We start from the raw sequence: 26076 nt of genomic DNA on the forward strand, positions 1-26076 counted from the left end.
GATCCGCCTTCTTCCGGCACCTCTTCAACCCCTTGATCTTACCCTTGATTATCTGTTGCAGTACCTTGTACTTTTTTCCTCTGAGCACATCGCTCACTCCTTTCAAGAACGTCATAAATCAAAAAAACTGGATTTTTCAGGAGAACGTTTTTAAAGTTTAAAAATATAACACAATGTATTAAATAAACATCAAGCCACTTATTTAACGTTTTACTGTGCAACAGATCTTTTTAGGTAAAACCTGAAGGTTTTTTTCTCCATTTAAAAATATTTAGTATATTTAAAAAATTAATTAAACAATACCCTTTCTTCGAAATGCAAAAACAACACTTTCTGCCATGTAGCGGGTAAATATTAAATTAAAAATATGCCGCTTTTGCTCTGATATAGTACATTTTCTGGGCATTCCGAAAACACGCACAACTGAAAATTGACGATTTTTGATTTATGACGTTCTTGAAAGGAGTGAGCGACATGTCCCGAAAAGGACACGGTTTAAATATTCGATATTTGTTATGTATTTGCTTTGGCTCTTTGAAGAACTCTTAAATAACCTAAAACTTAAACTCTTAAACCTCTGTCACACTAAAATGACCAATGGTTAATCGTTCCCTGAATCAAATTAATCCAGCGTTATCTTGACTGAATTACCTGCCAGGTTACCCGCTTTGCCTTTATTAATTAAGTGCGTTTAGTTTTAATATTCGATATTAGTTCCCTATTCGCTCTGCCTCTTTGGAGAACTCTTAAATAACCTAAAAGTTGAACTCTTAAATAAACTAAAACTTAAACTCTTAAACCTCTGTTACACTAAACTGCCCAATGGTTTATCGATCCCTGAATCAAATTAATCCAGCGTTATCTTGACTGAATTACCTGCTAGGTTACCCGCTTTCCCTTTATTAATGAAGTGCGTTTAGTTTTAATATTCGATATTAGTTCCCTATTCGCTCTGCCTTTTTGGAGAACTCTTAAATAACCTAAAACTTGAACTCTTAAATAACCTAAAACTTAAACTCTTAAACCTCTGTTACACTAAAATGCCCTGTGGTGCATCGTCCCCTGAATCAGATTAATCCAGCGTTATCTTGACTGAATTACCTGCTAGGTTAGTCGGCTTACATTTAGCACTTGTTATTAATGAGTGTGTTTAGTTTCTGCACTTGTAATAGTTAACTTAATCACGCTTGTATAGGTATTCTTTTAATCCTTATGTAGATAGGTACTTCGTCGGATTGACACGGTTTAAACTCGATCGCTAATTGTATGAAGGCAAGGTGATCAGCCTTGCGCTTAACATAAATAGTCACAGCAGTAGAATATATTTGATAGAGTACAAATGACAAAAAATTAGTTCAAAGGAGTGACGAAAGTTACTAGTATAATGGTAAGGACGTAAGGAAATACTAGAAGGAAGAAAAATATACTATCAGCGATGGATAATATACTGTCACCTACTTTAGTTTTACTATTCACATGCAGGTGAAAACATGTGTGGTTTTTAATACTAAGCCTGTGTAATGAAATAAAACTCATAAAGTGATATTATACGTTAGTTTTTAATTTAAAAAAAATAATAAAAGAGTCAAATAACGTAATATCGTCTCTTCATCTTGGGAACATGCCATCATAAACACACTGCTGTGAGTCTAAAACTATATAATTTTGTATATCTCAACATAGATGAAGAATAATATTGTAATCTGGGCATTTACGGGGCTTAGGACCGTCATAGGCTGGTTTAATCACTTTACACACGTGTAACATTCACCAATTCTAACATGATTGACAGCCACACTACTCAAATTCTTGAAAGTTCTATATATATGAACCAATTTTTAACATTTTTCTTTTTTCTTTTTAACATCTATTGGTGAGATGAAAAGAAGCTTTTTATTGAGCAGAAACTCTTTAATTTGCTTTTGAGGTCCGAATCCTGGATTATAATCACATACATGAGAAACGCTGTACAAACATCATTTTCATTTTATTATTTAAGCTTTTATTTTGACCAGATAATTTATTAACAACATTTTGAGTGTGTCCAATTACTTTTTCACAAATCTGGATTATCTCCAAATATATAAGTTATTTATCATTTTATTTTTTGTCATGTCAAGTATTTGGACACACTCAAAATGTTGTTAATATAACCATCGACTTGACTACGCATCACCAACCTACCTGGAGCGCAGTTCTCAGTTTAGAAGCGTGTTTGTTACATAAATAGAAAGCGTTCGTTGGCTTCTCTATCGTTACAGGTTACTGTTTCTGTTTGTAAGGTTACATCTAGAGGTCATGATCCAATAAAAATAGCTCCTCGTGTATTGTTGTTGCAGCACCTTTCTCGGAACTGCCGAAAATTTGCGCTTAATTTGTTTTCCATATATAACCTTGGTCAAAAATAGCCTCTGTGGACCAAAAATATAATTTCTTGAATGTTTTTCGCAGATACTTTGTAACACATTTTACAAAATTTATAAAATTAAAAAACTTTGTTTTAACCACTTTTTTATTATTAGTCGACTTTTTAACCTACCGGTTTCGACAAGAACCTTGTCATCATCAGGGTTTATTAAATTCTAAAAGATTAAAAACATTAAAATACTCAATTACATTCCCTTACCAAAAACTTCCACACACTCCGTAAAAAATCCTAAATGTTATTTTTTTTTAAATGGAAAATACGGTGTTTGAAAATAAAAATACACGTATTAAAAAAAATAGGTAAAATAATGAAAATTATGAAATGGAGATTTAAAAACTGCGTACTTTAATCGTAAATATTGGAATTATATTTTCAAAAATTAAGTATGTTGTAAGTAAATAATACACGTATTAAAAAAAATAGGTAAAATAATGAAAATTATGAAATGGAGATTTAAAAACTGCGTACTTTAATCGTATATATTGGAATTATATTTTCAAAAATTAAGTATGTTGTAGGTACCTACTCGGCTGTCCAAACTCAAAACACAGTAAGGGTCATTTTTTGTAGTACGTTTTTTTTTGCATTTATGGACTAAGTAGGTTCTACTTCAAGTCCAAAAATGCAAAAAAACGTACTACAAAAAATTATCCCTTACTGTGTTTTAAGTTTGGACAGCCGTACTGTGTCAGTATTTTTTTTAAATATGTAAAGATGTATGACGTATATTACACATGTGTATGTATTATTTATTTGTTTGCTTGTCTATGAAAACAATTTGGATCAGGTACAAATCGCTCACTCCTTTCAAGAACGTCATAAATCAAAAATCGTCAATTTTCAGTTGTGCATATTTTCGGAATGCCCAGAAAATGTACTATATCCCAGCGAAAGTGGCATATTTTTAACTTAATATTTACCCGCTACAGGGCAAAAAGTATTGTTTTTGCATTTTGAAGAAAAGGTATTGTTTAATTATTCTTTCAAATATACTTAATATTTTTCAAATGGAGAAAAAACCTTCAGGTTTTACCTAAAAAGATCTGTTGCACAGTAAAAAGTTCAATTAGTGGCTTGATATTTATTTTTAATAGATTGTATTATATTTTTAAACATTAAAAACGTTCTCCTGAAAAATTAAGATTTTTGATTTATGACGTTCTTGAAAGGAGTGAGCGAAATATCGCACTTAATTTTTTATTGGAGAAATACAATAACATGTTTTATATTTCCATATTTTCATTTTCCTTGGGGCTATCTATCTCTATTAATGTCGTATATTTGTCAAATATTACTTTCAATATTTCATGTGGCCGAAAAGCTCAAATGCTGCTCATATATTTTCCCATAGCATCTCGCACCAAAAAAGCCAAAAAAAAAAGTAACACAACATTTTTTGTATGTCCAAATACTTGACAAATCTGGGTCTCTTTACTTGGGGTTTTTTTCTTTCTTCGTTTTAAATTATTTTGCATTTCACATAATATAAATTATTATAACCCTTATCCGCACCTAATGGTGCATAGGGCACCGCATCAAATTGACGCAGTGTTATCTTGATCATTACTTACATGAAGGCAAGGTGATCACTCTTGCGCTTCAGGAACCAGTCCAGGGTAATATTAAATAAATATTAGTGTTAAATCACTAATATTTATTTCACCCCCCCCTGGGAATCGAACCCGGGACCTCCAGGAAGGTAGCTAAACACGCTGACCATTACACCACGGAGGCGGACAAAATAATATAAATACAAGTACAAAAATATATCCCACAAAGGTATGGCCTGTGTGTGTGTATACATAATATTTTAGGTCATAGTAAAAGGCACTTGCAAGACTACAATAGATATTATAAGAAGTAAAATTATATTTCATATTATTTTTTGACATCTCATCAAAGATGAAGAAGAATATGGAAGTCTGGGCATTTACGGGGCTGACGACCATCATAGGCTGGTTTAAGTGATCACTTTACACACGTGTTACATTCACCAATTCTACCCATTATTGATAACCACACCACTCAAATTCTTGGAAGTTCTGTATATATGAACCAATTCCGAAACGTTGTTCTTGAATCATTAGAACTTCACTAGAGACATCTATTGGTGAGACGAAAAGAACATTTTTTTGTTGACATCTCATCAAATATGAAGAAGACTTTCTTCTTCATATTTGATGAGATGTCAAAAAATAATAGGCATTCTCGCTGGTTGCCGCCGGCCGCCTGGTTTTACTGTGTTACGCACACGTGACATAACTTGCCCGCTGTGCCAGACAAGAAGGCGCGGGGCAGCTCTTTGTGGCCGACTACGTCTGCCGAGCGGAACCGTCATACATGCAAAGCAGGCAACTATTGTTACTTTATTGTTTTCACGTGTCGGGTTTCAACGTCGAAATGTTTTTATATAACGCGAACAAAGAGAAGGAAAAAAAACACCGTTAAAAAATGTACGCGTTAAATCGGCGATGTTTTCGTAAGCGATAGGTTTATTTTACATTTTTTGACATAGATGAAGAAGAATATGGATTTTTTTTGACATCTCAACAAAGATGAAGAAGGATATGGAAGTCTGGGCATTGACGGGGCTTACGACCGTCATCAGCTAGCTTAAGCGATCACTTTACACACGTGTAACATTCGTCAATTCTACCCATGATTGACAACCACACTTCTAAAATTCTTGAAAGTTCTTTACATGTATATTGTTCAAGAATAGTTCACATAGTGCTTAAATCGCTGGAATTTCACTAAAGACATCTACGGTGAGATGAAAGAAGTTTTTTTTTACTGAGCAGAAACTCATTCATTTGTATGTGAGGTCCGAATTCTGTATAATAATCACATACATGAGAAACGCCAAAAATACCCTTTTCATTTTATTATTTTAGCTTATAATTTGACCAGTCAATTTATTTGCGACATTTAAAGTGTGTCCAAATACTTTTTCACAAAGAATATAGATTTCTTCTTCATCTACGTTAATAATAATAATAATAATTTTCTTGGGTGATTTATATAGCGCCATTTTCGTAAAAAACTACCTCAAGGGCGCTTGTACAGGTATGGATTATGATATGAAAATCATAATGAGAAAAAATTAAAAATATATATTAATAAAAAACGTCGTCAATCGTCTGAGTCTGAAGGCAGGAAAGTGGAGCCGCCGTATTGTTGCGCTTTCATCTCGGTCTTCTTGGGCTAGAGCATGGCCAAGATGTTGGACAGGACGTTGAGATGTTGATGGAATAATATGAAAAATCGTTCCTAATTGGAGATAATCCAGATTTGTGAAGTATTTGGAATCACCTAAAATGTTGTAAAACTACCTCATGTTTCTACATATCGCTCACTCCTTTCAAGAACGTCATAAATCAAAAAACTTGATTTTTCAGGAGAACGTTTTTAAAGTTTAAAAATATAACACAATGTATTAAAAATAAATATCAAGCCACTTATTGAACTTTTTACTGTGCAACATTAGGTAAAACCTGAAGGTTTTTTCTGCATTTGAAAAATATTTAGTATGTTTAAAAAAAATAATTAAACAATACCTTTTCTTTCAAATGCAAAAACAACATTTTCTGCCCTGTAGCGGGTAAATATTAAGTTAAAAATATGCCTCTTTTGCTGGGATATAGTATATTTTCTGGGCATTCCGGAAACATGTACAACTGAAAATTGACGTTTTTTGATTTATGACGTTCTTGAAAGGAGTGAGCGATATGTGTAAATGAACACTCATTTTCAATCTGCCCTTTACGATTATCAGCAAATGCATTTATTTGCTGATAATGTGGAATCTCGGACTGACAGAATTACATGAAATAATAGTAACTTTAAACATTAAGAGTAAATCCACTCACGAGTAGGCATAGGCTATGAAACTTATTAAGTTGAAGCCTGAGTAGGGACATGATAAGCGGTGTTGCATAAGCCGTAGCTAGATTTCAGAGTCACTTGGACGTTAGGTAATTAAAAAAAAAAAAAAAAACTCGGCCATTATGGAATATACCGGTATTGACGAATAAAACGTATCTTTATAGTATTTACTTTGTTATGAATACTCTCGTGACATGTATCTTTATTCAGGTGTAGCCTGTTTTGACTACACTCAATTATTAAGATTTATTATGTTGTACGACCGACATGACAGTTGGGTGGGCACATCACCCATTCCATTTCATATTTTTGCATTTTCACCATGTTGGTATTGGACTTAATAAATAATAAATAAATAAATAAAATGAATCTGTTACAATACATTTACGTAAGAAGTGCAATTTTATCCGATGGACGTTTACTTCAAATGCATTCGTTACCTAAGGCAACATATGGATGCACCTTGCATCATTTCTGTATAGCCAGCCGGTCGCTGACGAATGCACATCACGCCACTACTTATTACCTCGTGACGTCGCGGTTACTCATTCTGATTTACTGATAAGACGAACCTAAGTATAGATTAAGTATATAGTCTGAAGTGCTTTGCAATACGGTAAATATGTATATAGTTGAAATGTTTTTCAATACATAACCTACCTAAATGACAAATATTCAGATTAAAATACGATAATCTTTATTAGTCTGCATATAAATAGTTTTTTTCCATACTTAGAGAACGCTTACCATTATGCATATTTCTCTTAGTTTCTTTGATCACTATTATTTCTTTATCGTAGCAATGTTTTATTTTGAGTTTTTTTTATTATCTTCATTTAATTCGCATATTTAATGTTAAAATCAAACACTAATTTGTAAGAGTCCACTAAATTGTATTTTAATGTTAAATACACATAAAATTTGAATTTGTGACAATTGTTTTGCCTTGTTATGGGATTTTTCAAACAAATGACATTAGTCAATTGTCAGAATTATGTTTTTAACAATAAAATAAAACGTAGTAGACTCTTAAAAATCAGTATTTAATTTTATATACAAATTAAAATGGAATTCTACAAATTAAACCCAAAATCTATAAATAATATCTTCATGTATATATTGATTTGACGTTTAATTTTTAAAACTCCATTTTAATTTATGTACCTATTCATTTTTAAATCAAACACCGATTTATTGAGTCAAATAATTTGTATTTTATTGATTTTTTTTTTTGATATTGTGTTAACTGTTTCCCCTAGTTATGGCATTTTCAAACGAATGTGTTTTTTATGTGTTTTTATGTGTTTGATTTAAAAATAAATACATAAATATCTTCATGTATTTAAACATTGTTTTAAACTAGGTATTATGAATTAAGCATTCGATGTTATTCCAGTTATTTTTTTTAAATTTGCTTTTACTATCCTTACAAATCATTTAGGTTGCATTGAAAAAATATGGGAAATAATTAGTTAATAATTTGCTTTAGAAAAAAAAACCTGAACATATGTACACTTTCCTTGTATTTATGAAGATGACTTGACTTTTTATAATTATCTCTTAAAGACTCTGTATAACTTATTCAAATTTTAATCCAGTAATAACGATATAAGTTTTTTTCTAATGTTCTATTGAATAGACGGTATGTAATTAAATAAATATATTCCTATTCCCATTATTTACTTAACACAGTATTTATTGTATTTATTTACATTACCGTGGATGTACGACACACAACATGTACTAACAAACGTGATAATTTTATAATTAATTCCATCATAAACATGTTTGATATTTTCATCAAGCTATAATTATAAAGAATCATTATTAAACACGTAAACTGAGGATTTTATATAACGCATAATATTACTTATAGAGTTTCTATGTCCTGCAGAATAATGCAGTATCAATTGATAAAATACTCACATATCGCTCACTCCTTTCAAGAACGTCATAAATCAAAAAACTTGATTTTTCAGGAGAAAGTTTTTAAAGTTTAAAAATATAACACAATGTATTAAAAATAAATATCAAGCCACTTATTGATATTTTTACTGTGAAACAGATCTTTTTAGGTAAAAAAAGGTTTTTTCTCCATTTTAAAAATATTCAGTTTATTTAAAAAAATAATTAAACAATACCTTTTTTTCAAAATGCAAAAACAACATTTTTTGCCCTGTAGCGGGTAAATATTAAGTTAAAAATATGTCTCTTGCTGGGATATAGTACATTTTCTGGGCATTCCGAAAACATGCACAACTGAAAATTGACGATTTTTGATTTATGACGTTCTTGAAAGGAGTGCGCGATATATGTATGTACGATTACATTATTTTTTTGACATCTCAACATGGATGAAGAAGAATATGGATGTCTGGGCATTTACAGGGCTTACGATCGTCATGGGATCAAAGTGATCACGTGCAACATTCACTGTATCCATCTACTTGTCCACAAATCTGTAGTATCTCAATTTGAATATTGCACGTGTGTAAAGTGATCACATAACCAGCCTATGACAAGTTTTAAGCCCTGAAAATACCCACACTTCCATGTTGAGATGTCAAAAATCATTGATATGTTTTTTACAGATTTGAACAAAAATAGCTTGTTTTTTTTTATATTTATTTATATTTTAATATAAAAAAAACGCGGTTAGAACCTATATCTACGAAGCACGATTGTATTTTTTTTGTAACCGTGATTGAGGCGAAGTTACGAGTAAAAAATTAACACTTGCGAGCTTAATCTATATTGTTATGGGGGTAAAAAATAAACATGATTATATCAAGAGTCGTTCATGCACCATTAGGCAGGCTGTATTGGTCGTTTCCATCGCTAACCCGTGTTGTAATGGTGACATAATAATGGTATTCGGTATATGCCTTAATGAGGCACGAGGCTACCAACACACACGACACTCGGACGTAGTTCTGCAAATTGCATCTAACCAACATTGAATTTAATGAATCTGTACATCATATCGCACCCCTCGATCTAAAGAGTATCAACTCAAAAAACTGGTTTTTCAGGAGAGACGAAAAACGTATAGTTACGCCTTATGTGATGTCCGCCTCCGTAGTGTAATGGTCAGCACGCTCGACAACCGTACTGGAGGTCCCGGGTTCGATACGGGGGGTAAAATAAATATAAGTGATTTTTCACTCTTATATTTATTCAATATTACCTTGGACTGGTACCGGAAGCGGAGGGCTGATCACCTTTCCTTCGTATGTTAACGATCAAGATAACACTGCGTTTATATGATGCAGTGCCATATGCACCATTTTGGTGCGGATAAGGGTTTGAAAAAAACATTGAATTTAATGAATCTGTGTACATCAAACTGTTTTTTCGGGAGAGACGAAAAACGTATAGTTAGGCCTTATGTAATAGAAGTTTCCTGTTTTCTTTTATGAATGGACAAGGCATGTTAAAAAATATTTACATTAAAACATTTTATACTAACTAACTATCTAGTGAAAATGTTTAATTGGCTTTTTTTAACGTAACTATTTTTTGTTAATGTAATGTTTATTATTGTTTATTATATCATTTTTTATATGTAAGCTGTACAATTCCCGAATAAATAAAATAAAAATAAATAAAAATAAATCTAACCATCACGCCGCTTCCGCACCGAAGGGGTAGGCAGAAAGAATCAAACTCTTTTATTCACGAAAGTGAACATATATATAGTGCCATATTTTGCAGAATATTTAAGATATTGAGAAATCTGATAAATTGATATATGCGTCTTCTTTCGTAGAATCCGAATAAGTGATTATCTAAAAACTCACATTTTTGATCTAGGTGAGCGATATACGTTATTCCTATTTTATTTTATCTAATAAGAAAAATATCTTTTTAATTTGTTTAAAATATTGTCATTTACTAGTCACTCAAGTAATTTTATTGGATTATTTAAATAATAATAAAATAATTGTTTAGTAAATTTCAAGGTACATTGAACTTGCCGTTTATTATCTTCCGAGTAACTAATTTGTTTATCGTGATAAAACTTTTGTTTTTATTCCCCTCAAAGCATTATTAATATTATCATAATAAATCATTTGACTCGAATAACAATTTTTTTAAGATTTATAAAAGAAAAACACTATCAATTACATATATCGCTCACTCCTTTCAAGAACGTCATAAATCAAAAATCGTCAATTTTCAGTTGTGGATGTTTTCGGAATGCCCAGAAAATGTACTATATCCCAGCAAAAGAGGCATGTTTTAAACTTAATATTTACCCGCTACAGGGCAGAAAGTGTTGTTTTTGCATTTTGAAGAAAAGGTATTTTTTAATTATTTTTTTAAATATACTGAATATTTTTCGAATGTAGAAAAAACCTTCAGGTTTTACCTAAAAAGATCTGTTGCACAGTAAAAAGTTCAATAAGTGGATTGATATTTATTTTTAATACATTGTATTATATTTTTAAACTTTAAAAACGTTCTCCTGATAAATCAAGTTTTTTTATTTATGACGTTTTTGAAAGGAGTGAGCGATATATAGGATTTTATTTTAATAATTGAAGTACTAAGTTGTATTTTTGTATATATTTCTATAACCCTAAAATTTTTATTGGTGTCCTTGAAATATGTGCATAAAATTTGATTACCGTGAATCAAATGCAATTAATTTATTAGTAATTGTGTTTTGGATGTGTCCAAATCCTTGTTCAGAAATCAGGGTCTCTCCACTAAGGAGTTATTTTTACATTCAGTTACTTCTCAACAAATATGAAGAAGAATATGGAAGTCTGGGTATTTACAGGGCTCATATAATAAGCCCTATAAATACCCAGATTTAATAAATACCATATTCTTCTTCATCTTTGTTAGAATGATGATGTCAAAATTAACAAACCTACGAGTGTAAAAATAAATTATTGGGTCAAATATTTAATGGCGTCTTAAAACGATGATCACCCGGTTTTAAAGGTATTTTCTCACATTTTAAGGATGAATTCACATATCACCTAAATTATAGTAATAAGATAATTATTTATAATTATAATATAATTTTCTTTAATGTGTGTTTATGGTGTACACTTATACTTTTTTTAAATACTGTTCTGTTAGTCCTATGCGGCCCGTTATTAAAACATGGTTTATTTTTATGCTTGTGAGTTGCGGTAGAGTGGTCCCGAATCTAGAAGCTCTGGCCCAAAGTAAATTATTATTTACGTATTTTTAATTATACGTACCTATTATGTACGTGATTCATGAAATTATATCTAACATTTCCTGTATAACAGCGTGTAGATATAAGTATATGGATATATCCAAACTCTGGTGGTAATATCTATCAATTTTTAATTTTTATTAACTAACTAACTAAAAACTAACTAACCATCACGCCGCTTCTCCGAAGGGGTAGGCAGAGAGAATAGAACGCCACACCAATCTGTCTTTGCAAACATTCTTCGCCTCTTCCACGTTCATGCATCTCCTCATACACACCCGCCGATTGTTACGACTCCTAACCTGACCACTTTCAAGTATTTGGCATATCTGATCGTGCCATGTTTTTGTCGGTCTTCCTCTGCTCTTTTTTCCACTTAAATTCGCCTCATTAATTTGTTTTACCGTTCTTTCTTCACTCATTCGTTCTACATGTCCAAACCATCTCAAAACACCTTTCTTAATTTTATCGATAATGCTTATCTCAGCTTTGCATTCCTTCCTTATTTCACTATTCGCACATCTATCTTACATCGTTTTGTCGCACATTCTTCCGAGAGATCGCATTTTGACTGCATTCAGTTTACAAATTAAAAAAGTTTAAAATTATAAATCTTACAAAAACCTTATGCGAAGCTAAGTCAAAAGTTATGCCCTTGGAACGTTGAAGGATAAAGAGGTGGTAAGAGCTGTTTCTTATTTCTTATTAATGGGAACATTGAATAGAGGGGGGAGACTTTAGTCACTGTCAAATTGTTAATTATATGTTTATTTTTACTATCTTTTTACTCTCGTCCTACGGTGTTTGATAACAATGCGGAATGCATCGAAACATGTGTCGCAATATTTTTTTAAAAAGGATAGTAGTATTTATAAACTAAAATTTAAATTAAATTAGAAAAAAATAAAACAAAAAATCTTATAAAAATAAAAATAAAAAAATATTAAAAATACAAGTTAAGGAGAAGTTCGGTATTTTTCGATTATTAAATTTGTAAAACGGACAACAATCAACCTATATTTTTTTATTATTCAAAAATATGTTTGCCTTGATTCGTTTTATTCAATGAAGAACACTCATCAGATTGGTATATATGATGCTCTCTGTCATGATATGATGTATATACATATACATATATCGTAGCCGTACAGGAGAAAGTGACCAACTCACAAAACGTAAATTGTTCAGGAGGGCTATTTGATCGTTTTTACACTCTTGTCATCAATGCAGTTAGTCATTTTTAACAAGTCAATATATTATACTTCCAAGTTTTGAAATCGCTTTGGAATTTTTTCCCGGTCAACATAAAGCTAGTAAGATGTCAAATAGTCAATAATCACGTTTTTGTAAAGAATGCACTTGGTCTTTTTCTCCTGTATGAGGACGATATAATATATCGTCCTCATACAGGAGAAATGAGACATACATATTATGTATATGTATACACACTCTCTCTCTCTCTTTCTCTCTCTCCCCCACACACTCACACACACTCACACACTCATATACTTTTTTATTAAATTCCTTATCCTGGTTTGTCTATCTTGAATTGAGTTCGAATGATCTAAGTACCACAGTGCTCAGCTGGATTATTTGTGTGAGTCGATAGTCCGGTCGAAATGTGTACAAACACGGGGATCCATGAAGCGTGTGATTGCCCGTACTACCATTACCCATCCATTGTTTTATTATAATCATTCCCGGGAGACAATCATTACATAATGAACGCGGGCTAATGTGATTAATGCGGCCGGCCGAGACTTGTACACCCATTATCAACCCATTACGTTATACGGCGTGGACACGCCACATCAGAATACGTAACCCCAAAGTGACCGAATCACTTTTCACCAGGGCTGTGAAGTCGGAGTCGGAGTAGGAGTCGTAAAAAATGATCAACTCCGACTGTTTTTTCGTTAAAATGTAAAATATATATTTGTAAAATTATTATAATGAATGTGTTTTCTGCACGAATATTAATCTTGCAGGCGCAAGTCGCGCCGATAGGGCGTTTGTGCACTACACGGAATTTTTCCGTCCGGCACATCGGTTAGAATATAAAACGGATGATTGGCTTGGATTGGCTTGTGCTTTTGTCCATCTCTCTTCGGATCGGTGCGTGAACACGTTGCTCGTAAATTCGATTACGCTAAACTGTCGTAGTCGCTTTCATTTTTCAAAACCGTGCTGCCGGACGGTAAAATTCCGTGTAGTGCTCAAGCGGCTATGTGGTGAATCACCGTGATCCATTTAATGCATAAAGTCTACGAAAATGAGTTTTTGTCCTTCTTTCTCAAGTCGAAAGAAAAGGAGCATTTGTTTCTCCTTTTCTTTGCACGCAATTTGCGCACATTTTTTTGCCAGTCATCGTTCTGCATCGGTCACGTCCACGTGTTGATATCATTACATTACATAAACAAAATTCTCTCAATTTCTCTATTATTTTTTGTTATAGCAGAAATAAGAGGTACGTTTTCTTAATAACGAAAAATGGCTATATACATACAAAGGTAGGAAACAACCTGATAAAATTGAGCTTTTTTGAGTCGGAGTCACGGAGTTCGGAATTGTATTTTTTTCCGACTCCACAGCCCTGCTTTTCATATAAAGCTTTTCAAATTCGATACGTTTTTTCTTTTCGTTTACATTTACATAGCACTCCTCCATCAATCAGCGTCACATTTTCTTCGGCTGTCCATTTTTATAGTTTATCTTTGAAATTGCAGTAATTATTATCGTACAGGCCGTACGAAATTACCGTTTTCAAATTTCCGAGTTGATATCTTTTATATCTTGGTATACACGAAATTTCTTACCGTCTTATTCATTTTACGTTTAAGGAATGCGTGACATAAAATTATTAATAAATAATCAATAGACGGGAAATTCTGCAACTATTTATTTCTCAATTATTGAAAACTTAAAAAAAAAACAATCCCATTTGAAATGTCTTACTCTTCCTATGTTTTAAAGGCCAATTCTGATATTGGCACTAATTTTTAACATTTAATTTTTTAACGCATCCACGTCGTTGAAAATGATGCAGATTGTATTGAAACACGTTCCACAATAGTCCTAATAAATTGTGGTATTTACCAAGTAAAATATAAATTAATAAGAAATATTACGTTTACACGGGCTTACCCAAAAATATGTGTTGTATACATTTACAAAAATTATTTTAACTTACGTTTTCTACGTTTTTATTTTTTTTATTGTGTACGACACAACTTTTGATATTTATATTTTATGTATTAATTGTTAAATCAAACATAGTTTTTTTTGAGTCTTTTAGTTGTGTGTTTTTTAAACAATAAAATACAACTTAGTAGACTCAAAAAATCTAAATAATCATAAATTGAAATGGAGTTCTACAGATTAAACGCCAAATCAATAAATAAACTTTTGATATTCGTAGAAGGCGAATTCATTTTGATATTTATTTTGATTCCCTACATGTTTTATGTACACGGATCGTAATCTCAGCATCCAAAACAAACATGCTTTAAATCCTATCCTGCCCTAAGCATAGATTGACGTCCTATTTTGGAATGATCCTCCATCTTATAAGGGACGAAACGCGATTCCATCGACCAATTTGGGCGAAGGGGGGTGAGCTAGGTTTTATTATTTTGTGGTTGTTGGCCGGTCCAGGGGAGGGGTGGAGAGGATGTGAGGGGGGGGGGAGATCTGCGGGACAGGATCCGGAAATTAGCTGGCGAAATACGGATTAGGAAACCGGGCGGAGTTTTCTCTGTATTATTACCCGATATTTTCGTCTCTTATGCTCGTCCGCGCTAAGGGATCCGTCCGCGTCACCGCCCCCGAAGAAAGTTAAAGAGAACAGGCTCAATAAACAGCAAACCCCCCTTTAACGCTAAAATAGGTACTGCGTTATCGGAGGTAACGTTATACGGGATTCAATTTATTTATTTTTCAGTCATTTTCAGTCATTTCCGCTGGTTAAAATGTAATAATACATTTTGTATAGTAAAAACGTTGATAACTTTGTGGTATGGTAATAAAACACTCTCCTTATCGCCCATTGTTCACTTTGTGTAATACCACTTTTATAAACACTCTTTCGTGACTACCGGTTTTGGAATAATCATTCCATCATCAGATCATTAAAATAAAATTATTTCGGTTTGACACTTACATACAAAATAAAAATTTATACTAATGTTAATTTATACCGGTTTCGGAATAATCATTCCATCATCTGGTCATTGAAATAAAATTATTATGGTTTGACACTTGTATAAAAAATGACAATTTTTTTATACAAGTGTCAAACAATGTTTTGTAAAGCAATGCACTTGGTCACTTTCTCCTGTATGACTACGATATAACGTTCATTCAATATATTTCAACGTTATAGGGGAGTTTACTCTACACACATTATGTGCCTACTCGGTAATAATTTATCTCTTCCATTCCGACTGGGGGGAGGGGAAGCCTCCCCCTCCCTCCCTCGCCCTTGTGCCACCGCACAACATGGCTACATTACTGATTTCTCCTCAAGATCAGAAACAAGTTGTTGCCAACTAATAAAATAAATAAATAAACAGGGGGGGATGTCTTATCACCGAGTTTCAGCGATACGGGTGCACTCAGTGCCCAATTCAGCATGTGCACAATTTCAAATTTCATTTCAAACCCTTTTCCGCACCACAATGATGCATAGGGCACTGCATAATATAAACGCAGTGTTATCTTGATCGTTTACACATGAAGGAAAGGTGATCAGCCCTCCGCTTCAGGTACCAGTCCAGGGTAATATGGAATAAATCTTAGAGTGAAAAAATCACTTATATTTATTTGACCCCCCTGGGAATCGAACCCGGGACCTCCAGAACGGTAGCCGAGCATGCTGACCATTACACTACGGAGGCGGACCCTTATTTAATTAAAAAATAGAAGGTTATTTTAAAAATCTTTTATTTCTTCTTCTTCGTCTTGAAGGCCTTGTGGCCTGATTTTAAGAGGGCTAGCCTCCTGCGATGTCGATTCCCAGCTATCGACCCATCTCTTTGGTGGTCTGCCCGGAAGTCGTCTACCATGGGGTTGGCCGTACAGTGCGATGTGAGGGAGTCTGGATGGTTCCATTCTCCTTACACGCGCATACCATTGTCTCCTTCGTTGCCTTCCCCACCTAACGACATCTTCGATCTCGCATATTTCCCTGATCCCGGCGTTTGTTTCATTTAATTCCCGAAGTCTCATTTAAAAAAAAAAATGCTATTTATTTATAATATTATTTCAAACAGTGTATGAAAAAAAAATTAAACTCTTTGTTTTTGTTTAGAATGTTCGTAACTGAAAACGTTTGTCTATTTAACTATGGGTTCCGACTGTTTTAGATATCGCTCACTCCTTTCAAGAACGTCATAAATCAAAAAACTTGATTTTTCAGGAGAACGTTTTTAAAGTTTAAAAATATAATACAATGTATTAAAAATAAATATCAAGCGACTTATTCAACTTTTTACTGTGCAACAGATCTTTTTATGTAAAACCTGAAGGTTTTTTCTCCATTTGAAAAATATTTAGCATATTAAAAAAAAAATTAAACAATATCTTTTCTTCAAAACGCAAAAACAACACTTTCTACCCTATAGCGGGTAAATATTAAGTTAAAAATATGCAGCTTTTGCTGGGATATTGTACATTTTCTGGGAATTCCGAAAATATGCACAACTGAAAATTTACGATTTTTGATTTATGACGTTCTTGAAAGGAGTGAGCGATATATAGGTATACTGAAAAAAAACGAGAACTCGAAAATATGCAATTTTTACTTAATGATGCACGTTACAAAGTTTTCAACGTTGTATAAACTGGTAAAATAAATTTAGTAGTTTGAAATGTCATATTTATGTGGTTTTAAAAGTAAATTCAACTTTGAGCTTAATTGTGGGTATATAATTCAGGCTAAAACCTTTAAATAATGGGGATTATTCAAACAGGGATTTGAGAGTTAACGTTTTTTTGCCAGAATGGAATAATGTTTTTGTTGTTAATAAAATTTAGTTTTTTAATAAAATTAATTTATTAAAAAAAATCAACTAACGATTTCTACGTTTCATCTACGATTAAAGTGGTTATTGTCGCACATTTATTTTATTATATTTATTTACATATTTTACAGAACATTAACATTTCTTCCTTCGTTTCAGGTAAGCGTAGCAGTTGTTCATAATATTTCGGGCTCAACAGTAACGGTGGTAAGCATTTTTCCCATGTATTTTATTATTTCCTCGAGTATTTATTTATTTAGAAATTTAACAGAACACTAGCATAAATACATTTACAATAATTAATGAATAGCAAATAAAACGGGTAATTGTAAAATTCCAATTACAAAATTTCACAAATGTTAAATGAGTTAAAAGTAAACAGCAAGAATAAAATATAGCAAAAGTTATGGGATTAATAGGCAGACTTAATTTAGAGCTAAAGTAAAAATAAAAAAAAATAAACACAAACAGTCATAAGATGTACAAGTTCAGAAGAGCAATAAAGTAAAAATAAGTGCTATAAGGCAACAGCAAAAAAGATTATAGTATTAAGTTAATAAAAACATAATTGAATAAATATGGTATTGTATGATAGACATGTTTGGTATCAAAAAATGCATTCAAATTATCATTATGTACGGATAACCTTTACGTCGAACATTGTAATAAATAATAAAATAAAACCCTTATCCTCACCCCAATGTGCATAGGGCACTGTGTCATATTAACGCAGTGTTATCTTGATCGTTTACACATGAAGGAAAGGTGATCAGCCCTCCGCTTCAGGTACCAGTCCAAATATTACAGTGAAAAAATCACTTATATTTATTTTACCCCCTTGGGAATCGAACCCGGGACCTCCGAACATTGTACTTGTGTATATTGTAAAGTACATTCATTTAAACCAGGCCTGATTTGTTTTATGAAAATTAATGCATTTCGCGAGTAACGTTCTAGGGCAGTAATGACGAACCTTTTTGTGCCAATTTTTTCTTCAAGATAATAACATAATATGTCGCGTGCCACATACCATGGAAGTAAAAATGCATCATATGTTTGTGTGTTCAGATTTTTAATATAAACAAAGCATTAATACATTGAAAAAAATAAGTAAGTACTTATTACTGGCAAAATAAATAAAAATTAGACTTAATAAAAAAAATACGATTGAGATTTTTGTTGTTAGGTGCTAGATGCCAAATCTTTTATATCGGGTTCACAGCTGGTAAATTTTGTTAGAATACAAACAAGAATATGTATTTAAGTACTTATGCATAAATGTCGTTATTTCCTTTGTTTCCGTCGTTTGTGAAACAATTGATTAACGAAGAAAATACACATGGCTATTTAAAAAAAAATATATATATAATACTATTTCTAAAATTAATTGAATTTTTTTGTAGAATCCTCTTCATTCCTGTGCCATTCAAAATCGTCTCGCGTGACACCAATGGCGCGCGTGCCATAGGTTCGCCATCCCTGTTCTAGGGGGTGTTTTTCAAAAAGTTTTGGCCTTTAAGCCTGTGTGCAGTGTTGAACACAGGTCTAGACTCGTTAACGCGTGTGCAATGGTAAAATGGCCGATCGCTTCTGTTGGATGTAACGTGATTAAAACCGCATCCGAATAGGGCCGAATCGTCCGTATTGCAACTCACCCTACTTCCACCCGGGCAGGCTGTAGCCCGCCCCCAATTAATTTCCATGTAAATATGAGCCAACGGGCGATGGGATCAATCACGAAGTATCGCTAACTAAGGCTCAGACCACACTCGGTACGAGGTACAATACGATGGAGTATTTTATGAATTTTCACATATCGCTCATTTGGTGCACACTTTTGGTACAACATTTTGAGTGTGTCCAAATACTTGTTCAGAAAATCTGGATTATCTCCAATTACAGGAGTTATTTTCATATTATTTTTTTGACACTTTTGCATTATTTATTGATTCGGCATTTACTTTGTGGAATGACGTGTTGATTAATTAAAAAAAAACACTTTAATATACCACTTGATGAGTTTTATTTATATACTTGTACGACTAGTTTCGAAAACTTACCGATGTTTTCATCTTCTGGTAAAAATTAACCCTTCGCTGCATTGTGTATAAATTTTTTTACATAGCCAAAAGTTAGTGTTAAAACATATATCAATATCTCATAAGAGTAACCATTGCATGGTGTTGCAAATTTGATACATAAGTATTTTCTTTATTTTTTTTTTGTTAAAAGTTTTTCATTCTTTTTATTTATATATCATCTAATGTTTAGAGTGTTCAGTACGCTCGGCTACCGTTCTGGAGGTCCCGGGTTCGATTCCCAAGGGGGGTAAAATAAATATAAGTGATTTTTTCACTGTAATATTTATTCAAAATTACCATGGACTGGTACCTGAAGCGGAGGGCTGATCACCTTTCCTTCATGTGTAAACGATCAAGATAACACTGCGTTTATATGACGCAGTGCCCTATGCACCATTGGGGTGCGGATAAGGGTTCTATTATTATTATTAATGTTTAGAGTAAGATACTATAGAATATTTATTACTATTTCAAATGAAATAAGTCATGCAACGAAGGGTTTAAACTATTATTACTTTTAATTTTTACCAGAAGATGAAAACATGTGTAAGTTTTCGAAACTAGTCGTATATAAAAATAAAACTTTTGAAGTGATATATTCAAGTGTTTAATTTTTTTTAAATAATTTACACTGTTGTTACCCTTCTTTTTTTTAAACAAGTCAAAATGTGTGGAAAGACTACATCGGGAGAAACATGGACAGGATTGATTTTGTGGTGAAATGCTGCGAGGTGGCGCGAGTGTCATTGTAGAATTGAGAAAATTACGCCATTTCTGTTGCTACTACGTCTGAATGGCATCTCCTGTAATATGTTTAAAAGTGTCATTACGCCATTGTTGCACCAAATGAGCGATATGAAATAATTTTTCCTTATTATTGATATTTTTAATTTGTATATATTACATAAATATTAAAATCAAACACGGATTGTTACAGTAGGTACTAAATTACATTTTATTATTTAAAACACATAAAAATAAAATTTGTGACGGTTATTTCGCCTTGTTGTGGCATTTTGACAGTAGTTGTCTTATCAAGGCTAAACAATTGTCACAAATTAATTTTGGTGTGTTTTTAATAATAAAATACGGTTTTAACAAATTTTTAATATTTAGTATATAAATTTAAATTTAAAAAATATTTTTAATATTTAAAGCATTCAATTTATGGTTAGTATTTTTTTTTTTACAAAATGTCGGTAATGTTAGTAGGTATATAACATATTATTTATTGATTTGGCATAAACTTTGTGGAATGATATGTTGATTATTTAAAAAAAATAAACACTTGAATATAACACATAATGTGTTCTATTTATGTTTTAATTTTACCAGAAGATGAAAATATCTGTATGTTTTCGAAACTAGTCGTATATATAGATAAAACTCATTAAGTGCTATATTCAAGTGTTAATTTTTTTTAAAATAATTACTATAACTACTCACCGAGATTTAAATCCACCGGTTTAGATACTTACTCTTCTCTTAGTTAGGATAATCACTACAATAGCATCCTAACAATACTACACGTCACCGCCATAGCAGTATTTACACACTTACCATACAACTACACAAAATGTTAATCGAATGCGATTTTGGTCGACCCGAGGACCAACATGCACAAAGGATTGCAGAAATATTCGTTATAATAACTATGTGAGGATTGCGTAAATTTTCCTATTATTAACCGGAATAACATAGGGCGGAAAATAATAATAATAATCTGGTTCCAACCCTTATGTATGGAAGCGAAGCATGGAGTTGGCAAAAGAAGGATGATAGCAGACTGAATGCAGTCGAAATGCGATCCCTCAGACGAATGTGTGGCAAAACGATGTTTGATCGATGTTCGAATGATGAAATGAGGAAAGAATGTAAGGCTGAGATAAGCATTATCGATAAAATTAAGAAAGGTGTGTTGAGATGGTTTGGACATGTGGAGCGTATGAGTGAAGAAAGAACGGTTAAACAAATTTATGGAGCGAATGTAGTTGGAAAAAGAAGCAGAGGACGACCGAGGAAAACTTGGCACAATCAGGTATGTCAAATACTTGAAAGCGGCCGGGTCAGGAGTCGTAATAATCGTCGGGTATGTATGAGGAGATGCATGAATGTAGAAGAGGCAAAGAATGTTTGCAAAGACAGAGTGGTGTGGCGTTCGATTCTCTCTGCCTACCCCTGCGGGGAAGCGGCGTGATGGTTAGTTAGTTAGTTAGTTAGGAAAATAAAGCGTCCATTTGGTAAAGTAATAATTTCTCAGTTCTCGTTTCATATTAATTATTGCTGTCTTCGAAGGTTTTATTCAGGAAATGGTATGTAGGTATTTTACTCCGATATCTTGGTACACATCCACGTTCTATGATTTATATTTCATAGTTCGCCTACGATAAATCATAATTCGCCTAGGATTTCGTGTTATCCCTGTGGAATGTAGAGGATGCATAGATTCCTGGAATAGTGGCGTTTTCTGTCTGGATGTATGTGTGTCTTTTCATGATATGTACATAATTCTACAGGGCGGCGCAAAATTATTCACCCTATCGGAAGATGTTTTAATTTTTGCAAATGGCGTCGTACGTAAGTCATATTTTACATTTGTGAACTGGAAAGCCGCAGTATACAAACAGTATAAAACAGGCGCAAATGCGTATCACCACTGGCGGCAGCCATCTGACGAATATATTTTTTTTCACTTAAAAGAAAAAAATTAAAAAGGTCCAAATAAAGGTTACCATCACTCGAAATCTTTTTTTTTAATTTAGAAAAAAAGTCATTGAATAAAATGATTAATTTTGCGCCACGCTAAATCTGTTTGTATACTGCAGCTGTCAAATTTACAAATGTCAAATATGATGCCATTTGCAAAAATTATAACATCTTCCGATAGGGTGGTTAATTTTGCGCCAACCTGTATACACGTACGTATTAGGATTCTTGTTTGTACGGGTATTTCATAACCGAAAACTGTGTTGGTTTTTAAGCGATCAGCTTTTCACTGAATATTTACTGCGTTCCGGCTGATTCGACCGTTTTTATATTGCTTCCGGTGCAAATTTGCTAATGGGAATATCAACGTGAATAATTCGTGTAAATTGAACGGGACCGAAATCTACTGTAAACTAATGTGAGCTCGTTGAAATCTACGTTAATATAAGCGTTCGCTTGTGTGTGTGTGTGCCTAATTTCTTACATCCAATTATTGACCGCTCAAATCAATGAACTTTATGACCATTAAATATTTTTCATTCATTTTTTTTCATTCAAACCCTTATCCGCACCCTATGGTGCATAGGGCACTGCATCATATAAATGCAGTGTTATCATGAACATTAACAAATGAAGGAAAGGTGATCAGCCCTCCGCTTCAGGTACCAGTCCAGGGTTGTAAATAAATATTACAGTGAAAAAATCATTAATATTTATTTGACCCCCCCCTGGGAATCGAACCCGGGACCTCCAGTATGGTAGCCGAGCGTGCTGACCATTACACTACAGATTAAATATTTTTACCTATTAATATTAGTTTATAACCACTCACCGAGATTTTTAACCCTGGTGCATGTTTGACTTCGGCTCTTGACGCATGTTTGTCCTGCAACCATTAGTGCATGTTGGTCTTCGGGTCGACCAAAAATCGCATGTGTTAAACATTTTATGTAGTTTTAAGTGTGTAAATAGTGCTACGGTAGTGAAGGGTAGTATTGTTTTCATGCTGTGGCAATGATTGTCCTGACGAAGAGACGGGTACGTCTCGAAACCGGTAGACATAAAAATCTCGGTGAGTGGCTTTATACTTATATTACTAACATTTTTGTAAAAAAAAATAAGTAAAAATGAGTAACCACAAAGAATGCTTTGAATATTAATGATTTCAAGGTTTGTAAGAAAGAAAAATCACCTCAAATTCCTTTTGAGGAAAAATAGGTTAAAAAGTATGTTTCAAGCATTGTAGAAATTTAATAAAAGTAAAATTTAAACAATAGTGATGAAATTTTGAAATAGTGAAAAAAATTAATGAATAGTGAAAAGTAAATCAAGCTATATTAACATTTTTATTTGATTTGATGAGTTTACGAATAATATAACATTATTTATGTATCGACTGTGTTAGCCTATTGCATTCTGAATACATCTCCTATAGCTACGAAGCAGTGCATGTCACATGAATGTGAACGTATGTAATTTATTTCCCCCTGTTATTTTTTTCTTATTATAATAATACGAACTGTTTATATAATAGTTAAACATAAGTTATTATTATAAAGGTACGAACATCGTTTTATTTTACTATTCTCGTTACGGTTTGCGTCTTGAACTAAGAAATGGGAGGAAAATATTGTAATTTGTTGTCCTTTTATTCCCTAAATAATTGCGTCATATACAACGTATTTTTCATTATTACATGTCGCTCACTCCTTTCAAGATCGTCATAAATCAAAAATCGTCGATTTTGAATTGGGCATGTTTTCGGAATGCCCAGAAAATGTGCTATATCCCAGCAAAAGTGGCATATTTTTAGCATGATATTTACCCGCTACAGGGCAGAAAGTGTTGTTTTTGCATTTTGAAGAAAAGGTATTGTTTAAGTATTTTTTTAAATATACTAAATATTTTTCTAATGGAGAAAAAACCTTCAGGTTTTACCTAAAAATATGTGTTGTACAGTAAAAAGTTCAATGAGTGGCTTGATATTTATTTTTAATACATTGTGTTATATTTTTAAACTTTAAAAACGTTCTCCTGAAAAATCAAGTATTTTGATTTATGACGTTCTTGAAAGGTGTGAGCGATGTATCATATAGTTATTGAGATTTTTATAGAAAAATAAACATCGAGTAAAAGTGTTCGTTCCTAGAATTTTCACTCATGAATTACATGAAATTATAGTTACCTTAAACATAAAGAGTAAATCCACTCACGAGTAGGCATAGGCTATAAAACTTAAAAAGTTGAAGCCTGAATAAGGTCATGATAAGCGGTGTTGTATAAGCCGTACCTAGATTTCAGAGTCACTTAGACGTTATTATTTTTTTAAATCGTGTAAAACGTGTATTTTATATCAGTGTAGCTTGTAACAACAATATTATTAACAATAAAGGGTATTTTTTTAGAGGTACCCAAACTCAAATTTACCGCAATAAATTGATGGTGGCACCCGACGTGTGGCATGTTGCGCCATCTTGTTGAACCCACAGCTCTGTCACATCAATGCCATTCAACTGAGTTACGAAGAAGTCAGTTATCATGGTTCTGTAACGCTCTTGACCGTTACATTCTGACCGGCATCGTCTTTAAAACAATATTAGCCAATAATTCCACCTGCCCATAAAGCACACCAAACAGTGACTTTTCATGGATGTAAAGGCGTCTCGATAAAGGCTTCTGGGTTTTCTCCACTCCAAATTCGGCGATTCTGCTTATTGACATAGCCATTTAACCAAAAATGGGCGTCACCGGTGAACAAAATTTTGCGTTGAAAAAGAGGATCAAGCCGAATATTGTTTTCGGCCCATTCGCCGAACCTACGACTTGCATAACGGTCATTTAGTCTATTCATGGTGAAATGGAAAAATCTACTAGCATCCAATCAACTGTCAACTGTCAAATTGACAGTGGGTAGAAACAATGTTGCCATTTCAAAACCAAAGTCAAGATTAACTGTAAAAAATATTCATAGAATATACTGTATTATTATCGGAACAGAATGAATGCACTTTAAGTCCTAAACGTACTCAAATTGTAATAAAATAAAATTTTGCGATAAAAATGGTTTCTCGATAAACTGATATTGGATCTAGTCGAAAAATAATGTTTCGTATTTGACATAGAGATGTTGACTCAAGCGACGTCAGGCGAAGAAAATATTTTCCTTTGCCTGGGAATTTCCTATTAGTCCTCACTACTTTGAAATTCAAACGAAAGGCCATCATATAAATCGTTCGAAATATATAAAGTCTCTACGTAGGTAAGTAAATCTCATCCCAAAATAGCATAGAAAAATCACAGTGAATTTCTTGACGATATATTTTTTTGACATTTCAATATAAATAACTCCTAAGCGGACAAGCCCAGATTTGTGAACAAAGATTTAAACACATTTAAAATATTGGATTTTTTTGTTGTCTTTTTCTGTGATTTGCAATGATTTGAATGAAATTATTTATGTCTTTTAATATTGTCGCCAGTCTTCGTTTTGGAGGTCCCCGATATTCGGTAGTGTGTATCTCATTTGCACGTATTCGTATGCAGGGCTGGTAGCCGGAGACGATCCTCAGGGGAATTGTAACGGATCGGTGATCACTTAAGCCCTGTCCACACTTGCACCCGATCGCGATGTGCAGTCAAAAGGAGAAAGACGTACGAGATTCGCCCTTGTAAACCCCGTGTCGCTGCTTTCGATTCGGCGATCGGACTTTGAGTATATTGGCTGTGTTGATGGGCATCGCTTATGCATTACGGAACGCC

At 32.9% G+C, this 26076-nt stretch overlaps 1 protein-coding gene across 3 annotated transcripts in view; it reads left to right on the forward strand.

Annotated features, from left to right (window-relative positions):
* LOC148300524 (max dimerization protein 1-like) overlaps window positions 1-26076 on the forward strand; it is a 235217-nt gene that overhangs the window by 54764 nt on the left and 154377 nt on the right. Inside the window, exon 4 of one of the 3 annotated variants that reach the window (XM_088274659.1) lies at window positions 17690-17992. The exons of the other annotated variants lie outside the window; for them this stretch is intronic. Coding sequence (XP_088130785.1) covers window positions 17690-17693 — 4 coding nt within the window. The 3' untranslated portion in view covers window positions 17694-17992. Of the gene's footprint in view, window positions 1-17689; window positions 17993-26076 lie in introns of those variants that run through there. 3 annotated transcript variants of the gene reach the window in all.

This window comes from Brachycentrus maculatus, unplaced genomic scaffold, assembly GCF_059751285.1.
Source record: "Brachycentrus maculatus isolate JH-2025_06_01 unplaced genomic scaffold, ASM5975128v1 h1tg000700l, whole genome shotgun sequence".
NCBI lineage: Eukaryota > Metazoa > Arthropoda > Insecta > Trichoptera > Brachycentridae > Brachycentrus > Brachycentrus maculatus.